Source organism: Fulmarus glacialis, unplaced genomic scaffold (assembly GCF_000690835.1).
Source record: "Fulmarus glacialis isolate BGI_N327 unplaced genomic scaffold, ASM69083v1 scaffold23712, whole genome shotgun sequence".
Taxonomy (NCBI): Eukaryota; Metazoa; Chordata; class Aves; order Procellariiformes; family Procellariidae; genus Fulmarus; species Fulmarus glacialis.
In genome coordinates this window covers 1-10,238 of record NW_009200070.1, presented here as the reverse complement: position 1 = coordinate 10,238, position 10,238 = coordinate 1, and the positions used below count along the sequence as shown (strand labels likewise).

The window sequence follows — 10,238 nt, the reverse complement described above, 5'->3', positions numbered from 1 at the left end:
TAAGAGAGAAACCTGGCAGAAACCTGCACTGGATGTGATTTCACATTCTTTTGAGTTTTGAAAGTGTCTTTTTGAAATGTAGGCTCAATTTCTGATCTTCTTGCATGTGATGGTCATGTCATCTGTTCTTTTTTCTCTAGGCTGAGGCAATGATTTTTCTCCTACATTTGCTTGTAGTTTCACTTCTCTCTTTTTTTTCCCTTTTTTAAAAATTATTTTTAAGGAGCTATTCCCATACACACATACACCCCAAACAGTCACATGCTAAGGTGGAAAACATGTTTTTCTTGCTTCATTCCAGTTATATAGGTTGCACATAATTGTCATCTGGATTTCAGCTCTGTTTTTCCTCCATTTCCACCTAAGCTTTTACTTCAGGAGGAATGACTATCCATTGCATTCTTGGCTTTGAGGAAAGAATGGAGGTGATTCTACTTTCTACTCGGGTAAATTATTAGACTCTGTGGTACATTGAGCAATCACAAAGAGTTTAGTAGGCTTTTATAGTGGCACATGTGTGTTTTATACAGAGTATCGTCACTGCTGGAATGACTCATGGAAAAACATGAATTGCACACAGCACCGAGGCACAACAGTTAAAACAGGAAAGACAGACAATTATTCAAGTTGAACCTACGCATGCAAACTTTGCATGTAGGACACAGGTATCGAATTACCCACATTATCCTTTATAGACCAGTACGTTCACATTTGCCTCGAGTGGTTTCCCTAAATTATATTCAAATAGTCTTGCTGTAAAACATACCAGTCATACGGCAATAAAAACAGATGCTTATAAAAGTAGTACTTCTACAATAATGCTGTATGAAATATTTTTATATTGGCAAATTTTTCCTTATGAAATCTCTGCCCTATGAGGATCATCAGTTCTTACTGTATTTTGTTTCATGTAATGTGCTCTCAAAGTGTAGGAAATTCCAAGCTGTGTCTGACTGTGTAACCTTTTTTTTTTAATTCCTGTCTGTGAAATCTGTTGTTAGAAATTTTTGTAGAAATTATTTTGTCATCTTATGCTCAAAGATAATGCACTTTTCTTGGATTCTTCTTATAATCCTTTTGGGGTTACTATTTCTTCTTTAGTGTTTCTCCATTGAGAAGAGTATTTATTCTGTAGAAGCGAGGCCCAAGGAATTTTGGTCCAAGTAGAGTTGTTGCTTTCCCTCGTATAAGAGTTCAATTTCTCCCTTCTTCTGTGTTTTATTCCTCCCTCTCAGGAATTTCATTTCTGTTTAATCCTCATTTAGAGTTGGAACTCTATTAAAGTTAATTGATCTGTGCTAATAATGATCTAGTTCAAATACCTTCCTACACCGGTGGAACAGCTAAGTTTTTGTTGTGTGTGAACCATTGCATCTCTCTGTAGACTTCACAACAAACATCTTTTCTTAGAAAGGAATTTTGCTTGGAGTACAGTGGAATCATAGAAGATTTATTTTTAGAGTAAATATGTTAACTATTATTCATTGACACACCTGTTTTATCAGTTGATATACTGCTCTTTTTACTTGAAAGTTTTATAAATAAAGGCTAATTTGTTATAAAATGGAATTTTCATTTTTCCAACTTCTGCCTTCCCCTTTAAGTTTAACTTTAAAAGGAAAACTCCTAGTGACTATGGTTCCTTCTGCTATTACAATTATAGAGTGCTCTTTTGGTGTCCCTTTTAATATGACGTTCTTTAGTCTGACCTAAAAAAGGTGGAAACACAAAGTGGAAACTGCAATGTTGACCTAAATTTGACTAATATCTCCAAATATGTACATTATTGTAGTTATATTTATCTTTCAAATATCATAAATTGAAAGGTATTTTAATTTTAACCCATCTCGTGTTTATTGTTTAATATAATAAGAGAAATGTTATTGTTTAATATAATAAATGAAAAGTTACTTTTTGGAGCACTGAGACTTCGGCAATCTTTCTTTACTTTTTTTTGTCCACGATTTCACAAGCTTTTGTGTCAAATTTTGCTTTGAACAACTGCTTGATTCTCTGCCTTGAGATCTTTTTTCTTTTGGCGGCTGCCCTCCACGCACTGTTTTTTCCCTTCTGTCCTTCCCCTTCTTCCTTGTCCTGGCCACATTTGGTCTGTACAGACCAGTCAGAAAATCCAATGCCGCACCCTTTCCAAAACAATTTGTGTGCCGCAATGCTAAACATCCAGGCAATTTATACTGGGAGGGGTTAGGGAGATCACCAGAGACAAACCCTTTCTGCTTGCTGGAAAAACACACCTCACTATCCTACTATTTGACATTATTCACTTTGACTCATTATTCTCTCATCTGTTTGTTTTATTTACTCTGCTTCTGCACACATTGGCATAGTTAACAACAGATTGCCAAGGCAGGTTTCTCTTGAAATTGCTCTCCAGCAATATTTTTAGTACGTTGACATTTTGAAGCCAGGATTTGACTATAGTGTGTCACAGACAGGCACAACTTTCTACCCAAGTTGTCTCGTCGTGTAATGCTCCTCTTCGCTTACAAACGTGGGCCACAGCTCCGTGTTTTGCTCCTGCTTGAGTTTTTGGAGTCTGACATATACAACATACTCATCCTAACACCCAAATACTTGCCTAATCTGCATTGTCCATGCCTAATCGAAAGGATTCCCTGTACCAGGCATTGAGTAGAGGCCAAGAGGCTCTTCACTGGGAAGGGAAGAAAAGTGTAGGCATCCTGTTCGAGAAGAAGTATTTGCAAGTGGAAACTCGAACATAAAGGAACTCTGAGCTATGAGCCCAGCTGTTAAACCTCAAAAACAAATGTAGCATTTGTTGACTGTACCTAAATATGACCCAGGATCAGCTTGCATTGTGAAAGTCCGAGCTCTCGGAGCCCTTGCTGCCATTGAAATTGCAGTTATTTTTCTTAGGGAGGCACTATTGGGAGAAAATTGTTGAATCTCCTGTCTGCTGTACGTGACTACCACTTCAGTCACTGAACATCTTTTACCTCCTGTCTGGTTAGCATTTTTTTAATGTAGTGACCACAATTAAAACTTTTTATTGGTGCTGATACAGCATCTATTACAAATGCTATAGCCTTCCTTATTGATGAATTCTCGTAACACTCTTTGCCAGCTGCAAACATAATATATTTCTGCTGTTTAACTTCCCATAGATGTTGGACTCAGTCACAGCTTTTCAGAAGGAAACTGCATAGAAGAACAAAGCCTGTGCTCTCTCTGCCCATCCCTTGCACCCGCAGGAAGGCCACCCAGGCATTCTCTATCCCTTATTTTGCAAGTGCTTGTGATATAAAATCATTAATATATCAAAAACCACTTATGCTGTCATCGTGCACAGGCTGTAAAAAAAGTGGTGGTTGGGATTTGAGGATTTTTTTGTGTGTGTTTTGTTTTCTGTTTAAGCCTCAGGCTCAGTAGCTTCTTGCCTAATATATTAAATGTCACAGGGGTTGTCCAATGTGATATTCCAGATGTTTCCTGATGACATAATGATAGGTCAGAACTCCAGGAATGCTCTGAGCTGTAAGAAGTGCAAGAAACCAAAGTAAAAGTGATTTAAAGGGATACTGTATCTAATTATAAACCTGTAAGTTCATCTGCAATTTCTGTGTTGCTGAATTTATGCTTACTACAAAGGACAGAATACTTTTGATTTGCTAAAAGGAATTATAATTGAAGCAGGTGAATAAGCAGGTAACTAATGCTAACTATGGTTACAGAGTAAGTGAAAACTTTGTTGCTCCTGCTTTCCTTGTGCTTGGAAAGGTTGTTGAAGTTAATACATCTTCATTACATAAAGCAGTGCATATGACTCATTTTTTGTGTCTACATAAAATATTATAAGATCAAATAATTGTGGCTGAAAAGTCAGACCTCAAAAGATTAAATCAAACACATTTTCTGCCTGACAAGTTTAGGATAAATCCCTGCCTCCTCTCTGCACTTCAAGTTTAGCGTACTGTTTCGTGGCAGAGGCTATTCCCAATCTCAGCCTAAGTGATGGGGAATTGGTTGTTGGGATCAAATAGTACGGAGCTTTAAGGAGTCTCTGGGAATCAATAAGTTGAGCCAGTTACCTCCAGAGCATGTGAATTGTGTATGGCTCCGTGCTTCAGGTTACTGGTGTTTGGCTTGTAAATCTAATCCTTCTTCCTCCAAATCTATGGGAAGCATGTTTTGGAACGGATGCGTGCCTAAGCCTGGGTCTTCAGTCATGGCAGAGAGGGGTTGCTGCAGTCCCAGCCGGTTTCAGGAACTCTAACCACTCTGCTCTTGGCATGCAGGATGAGTCCTGGGCAGGTGGGACCTGTTACAGACCCAGCTGAGAGCGGCTGCTTCAAGGACACGCAGGAATTCTAAGGTTTGTAGATGCTACCAAGTATGTTTCGGATGTTAGCGAGGGGGGTGGCTTTCTCCCTATTAAATTACATGGGGTTTGGATTGAATTTTCCTCTTTATGTTTCTCCCCAACACTGCTAGTTACCATAGCAATGGCTACATGACTTTGTTGTAGTTGTTTATTTAAATATAGCAAAAGAAATTGCTAGAGCTTGGCATTCTGGCTTCGAAAATTCAATTTAAGAAAAGGCTAACAGCTACTCTGTGTTATAGGTGCACAAAATAGCTTTAGAAACCACAGAGCTTCTACCACAGAAAACCACAGAACCGCACAATCCTATAATTTGAAGAATGGACAAACTTTTTTTGGCACTGCTTGTGGATGGAGGACCAAAGTTTAGAGCGAGTCAATGTTTTCAGGCAGTTTGTAAACGGCTGCGAGTAACCAAGGACTTGCACAGGCTGAAATCCCCCATCCTTGCACGAGGTGAGCTACGGCCAGAATTAAAGCTTAAACTCCCCCAGCCGTGATCATCTGCAAAACTGCACATCTACAATGAGCTTCCAGAAAAGCCGGAGGGTTGCTAGTCCAGCCTTGTACTTTAGGGTTTAACAAGTTGATTTGAAAGCGCCCAGCCTGCTTGCTCGCAGGGTGCTGGTGGTGCTGGGCTGCTTTGCAGGGTGCTGCGTCTCCCTGGAGAGCTGGAAGGCGGCCGAGCGATTGCAACAGCCCCTCGGGGCGGCAGGACGCGGTTCTGTTCTTGGTGCTGTTTCAGCAGCAACAGGCTCTGTGTTACGGTGTTTTCTGAAGATGAGTTCCCATGTAGTACAGATTTAACTGACTCTTCTGAAGTCAGCAGGTGAGAGAAAAACCGTTTTCAGCGTAGCGAAACACAGCGCTCTGAAACCCCGAGTGGAATTAACTGACTTTAAACAGTAACTCCTCTGGATGGTGTCTCGAGTTCAGAAATATTTGCTAAAACTTTCACTAGGAACATTGTGCAGGATTTGCTAGTTTCTGTGCTTAACATGCTCTATCTAATCTGGCAATCTATCTTGCAAGTATAGTGAGCCCATCGCTGTGGTATCTTATAAGAATATGTGTGAAAATCTTGTTTACAACGGACTCTAAATTTCCTCCTATCAGGTTTAACTTTTTTTTCCCTAGTGTGTCAAAATCAAACCCAGGATAGCTGCAGATGGAAAGGGCCGATCTTCGCTGCACGCTCCCTGGGAAGCATCTGGGATTCTGGCTCTTTTGTGTTAATTAGAACAAAATTACTTAAAAGATGACGACCTGATGGTCTATTATTAGAAGAGGTTGCAGAGTGTTAGTGATCTCCTGCTGGCCGGGGGAGGCTTGGTAGATAGGTGGAATCACATCTCTGGATGTTCTAATTTAAGGCAATTAAAAAAAAAAAAGAGAGAGTTGACAATTACTCATAATACAATGTGAGAAGAATGAGATCAGCATCTCTTTCTTTCTGCTACAAGATTATCTTGAGATTCAAGAACCTGCAGTTTCCTGTAAAGACCACACAGAAATTATCATATATGCCTTCCCTTAAGCAATTAAAATAAAGTTGGTCATGAGCTTTTATTAGTGTTTTGTGCCCCCCATCTCTCCCCACTTTCAGAGGCCTGAAAGTATTTATATAGTTTTATATGGGTTTTTTTATATTTATATCTAAGAGGATGGCTTTGCCCTGTTTTCAGTTGAGTCGCAACAAATCGAAAAGCTGAGAGGACACAACCTGCTCATTTTTACATCGTGAACAGCACCCAGCAGAGCATGCCTCCACCGTTCATCATGATTTGAGCGTTGTTTGGTAACACGGTATCATGCAGATAAGAAGTGTCTTATCTGAAGACCTTCTAGTGAGCAGGAGCAGAGGTAGCAGAGGTTGTGATCCTTGCAGCTAGACTATTCACTGGAGCAAAGGGAAGCTTGGACGTTCCCATGCAGAGGTACCGGCGGCGGGAGGAGGAGCACCCATGCCATTGTGGTGGGTGCTACAGAGGAGCCACACAAGTGGGTTTTTTAAGGGTTGGTGACTGCAGTAGCATTTATCTCTGTGTGCAGGCACTGCAGCGTTCGTGCTTTGTGCCGGGTCACTGGCTATAGCTGGCTTTCACCCCTGTAATTTGGGAGGATACCAAAGTGGCCGGACGAAAGGGCCACCTAGCCCCGCACCCCTAACAGAGGTCGAGAGAGATGGCTGGGGACGAGCAGAGCCAGATAAGCATGTCGTGATGCTTCCAAGCTCTCCCCCACTGCTGGCGAGCTCTGTCTGGGGACCTTCCTGAGCCCCTGTGCACTGAGGGGTGGCTGTACCCACCGCAGCGAGGTGTCAAACCCCTGCATCTTTTTTAATTACATGACAAAAGAGGGAATAGTTTAAGATTGCACTGTATAACTGAAACCTGGGAATGACTAAAACCATTTCCAGTTCTTCAGAAAGAGCAAGGGAAAGCCGGGTGACTATGGAAAGGTAAGGGTAAGACTTAACTTCAAAAATTGTGTTCTTAAGGTTATAAACACCAAAGGACATGCTGAAATATGAAAATCTTCGGCTACGGGGAAAGAGAAGGAAATACCTAGAACTGTTGCAACAATGAATGTGCTAATTTTAGAACATCTTTAAGTCATCCTCACTTTCTGGAATTAGATTGTGCAATTTTTTTCTAGCAAATAGATGAGTTTTGTTTTTAATGAAGAAATGTTAAATCTCCCTTCTATTTCACTTTGAAAGAGCTATAAAAGTGAAATGTGGAACTCATTCTTCCATGTCAATGATTAGAAGCCCAAAATACATCTGTTCCACATGAACAACTGCAGACTTTGCTTTCACAGAAGAATAGCTATATTTGTAGTTACTTTAAATGTATTCCTGTTGATTTCATTCTTGTGTATTCTAACTTGTAAAGTCAGAAAAATGTCACAATCTTGATTAAGATCAAGTTCCAAGTATCCAGATGTTAAGGAAAAATGCTCCAATATTAAGCTGAATCTGCATACTTCATTGACAGTGATTTTGTTCTACAAGTATCAAGGCTCACCACCAAACCATAGCTGTAAAAACAGAGGATCCTCATTAGAGTTTCAGAGTAATTGCACAGATACACTGTTTGGACTTACGATCTCATTTACAGCTGTGGAAGAGCTTTTGGGGGGGCTCCATTTGACTTGTTGCAGCTCTTCACTGCTATAGCTACTGCAGTATCCAGTTTATTTCAAATTAGTTTTCAGAATCTAGATTCCTGGTTAGCTTATTTTCCTTCAAAATACTAAGTATCTTTCTTAACTCCTAAAAACAGGTGGGATTCAAAATTATTAAGTGAATTTAAGTTTTTGGGAATGAGTTGTGAAGGTTTTTTAACCTGTGTTGTGAATTTATGTTTAAATTCCACTACTGTTCTATTGGAATTCTGCATTGAGCTCTTGAGAGCAAGGATAATTTATGTACAAGAATGCCTTAAAATAAGCCTCCGTAATTACAAAAATGCAGTGTTTAAATTTATAGTAAAAACCCACACACTGCTGGCAAAACTGTAACTGCATCTGGAAAACATTAAGGATGCTATTAAAATAGTCTAGCATAAACTAGAAATGAGACTGAAATTACAGTGTTGCTTACTTAACCATTTTTAGGAAGTATATTTTGAAGTATATTTTGATCTACTTTCCTATTTGATTTTTTTGATAAAACACTGTATTGTATCTTGTTTACCACTGAGAATGAATTGTGTACTCTGTTATCTATTTTAGAAAAACCCATATTTCTAAATCCAGCTCAGATTTTTTAAGTGTCTTCTTACAGTCGTTGATAATTTAAAACATAACCAGGTGGTTGTTGGTCCAACCATCAGGGGAAAAAGTAACAGGGAGATCTCAAAGGAGAGTAAAAATCACAGCAATTAAAAACTTATTTTATTAAAAAGATGAAATGTTTTCAAACATTGAAAAATTACGTTTTTATAAAAACAGAAATAGGCAAAATACCCATTTGTCTTCTATTTACATATACAATATTTCTCATTGTATAAAATTATTTACAATATATAAAAAAATTACAGTAAAATAGGTTATTTTCTTACAAGACATCAAGCCCTGTACTTCTAGTGTAGATCATGGCAAACAAGAATATTATTGCACCTGTGAAACAAACAGTCTAACAATAGGAGTGTTCTCTTAGCCATGCCTTCAACTGAGATCTAAAATAACATCGTTAGCTACAGTAACATTCATTTAATCTCTTCTAGGGTCAACTTCAGGCAGTTTCCATACAAACATTGTCTGGTAAAGCTTAGGACTGGGCAGTTAGAATCTGAAAAAAACATATTTACAGCTTCTTCTATACAATCTGTATGGAGTCTTACAGAGTTTACCCTTCACAGAAGCTGCATAAATAACCCTTATTCTCCTGCACGGGACGGGCAGGTTCACTGATACAGTCACATCAAATTCTCTGCAGGAGATGACTGGCTAAGTCTCCTTGTGTCAAATCCTCCTCAGCTTCCATCGCTAGAGCGTCGGTGCCTCCCTACGTAGTACCAGCTACAAGTTTTTAACGCTTCTGCACCTGAGCAGTTAAATAACGTCCACTGTTGGCAGGTCAGAGTCTCCAGGGCTACATGTGCCGTTTCATGTGCAAAGCCAGGTGGTCTGACCTGGAGAAGGCCCTGTCGCAGAGGTGGCACTGGAAGGGCCGGTGGCCGGTGTGCTTGCGATAGTGACGGGTGAGTTCGTCGGAGCGAGCGAACTTCCAGCCGCAGCCTTCCCAGTTGCAGTGGTAGGGCTTTTCACCTGTTGGAGAAATCAGAGAGAGTGTGACTCAGCGCGGCACTCCCACGTACAGGCAGCATCACATGCTAGGCAACCTTCCGAGTTTATCTCGGCGTATCCTTTTATTTGCTACCAAGCCCTTCTACAATAAGATCCCAGTGCTTTTAAGCCAAACGAGACTGCTCTAGCAATTCCTTTACTACCCTGCAGTGAAAATCTTTTGAGAAGGGGCGTTGGAAGCCCTTAGCAAAGCTTTGACCTACATATGCATAGGAAAACTCTTAGACATTATAGGTCTGATCACCTGTCATAGCTCAACCGTGAACACTCCCGGAGTTTAAGAGACTACAGGGCTAAAGCTCAGGCTGCAAACTGTTTTATACAGGTGGCTATCGCAACTGGCAAGCAGCGTATCTCTGGATGAAGGCAACCAGCCGTATTTACCTGTGTGCGTCCTGAGGTGGGCCTTCAGGTGCGAACTCTTGGTGTAGGTCTTCCCGCAACCCGCGTAGGTGCACGTGTGAGTGGCCGTCCTCTTCCGTGGCCAAGACCGACGTCCTCTTTTTGGTTTGGAGTCCAGCAGCTCCAGAGGAGAGGACGGAGGGGTAAGCATGCCTCTGGGAGCGGAGGGTTGTAAGGGCAGGCTGTCCTCGAAAAGGCCAAACTGGGAGGTGTTCTGGTACTGGAGATGGGTCTGCGGGTGGTGGAAGCCAGAGGCTGGGTGGTAGCTTTGCTGGAAGGACATGGACGAGGGGCACATCATCTGCGTGTGGCAGTCATTCACCATGAGATCGTCAGGGCTCAGCGGGGGCGTCTCTGCCCCGGGGATCTGGGGGGAGCTGGCCACCCGGGGCTGCTCGTAGGCCATCATGCAGGTCGCGTTGCCCTCCTGCTTGATCTTCGGGCAAGCTTGGGGCACCAGACCCAGGACCGGTCCATAATTGTCCATGTCGGGCTCGGGCTTAATGTTCTCAACGAACTGTGGGCCCCCGAAGCTGGGTGTCACAAAGAACCGCCCGTGGACGTGGCCAGGAGGGCAGTAGTTGGAGTCCATCTCGGAGCGGATCATCTCCGGCACGATGCCGGCGTTGTAGGGCGGGGGGCTGCCCTGCTCCAGGGC

The 10,238-nt window shown here is 41.6% G+C and overlaps 1 protein-coding gene across 1 annotated transcript; it reads right to left on the bottom strand.

Annotated features, from left to right (window-relative positions):
* Nucleotides 1-8,860: 8,860 nt before the first annotated feature.
* Nucleotides 8,861-10,235, bottom strand: KLF2 (Kruppel-like factor 2; the record flags this gene model as incomplete). Its single annotated transcript, XM_009573474.1, has 2 exons — nucleotides 8,861-9,139; nucleotides 9,563-10,235. Coding segments are annotated over 2 exons (849 nt in total), but the record flags the coding sequence as incomplete, so codon positions are not given.
* Between the last annotated feature and the right edge of the window lie 3 nt (nucleotides 10,236-10,238).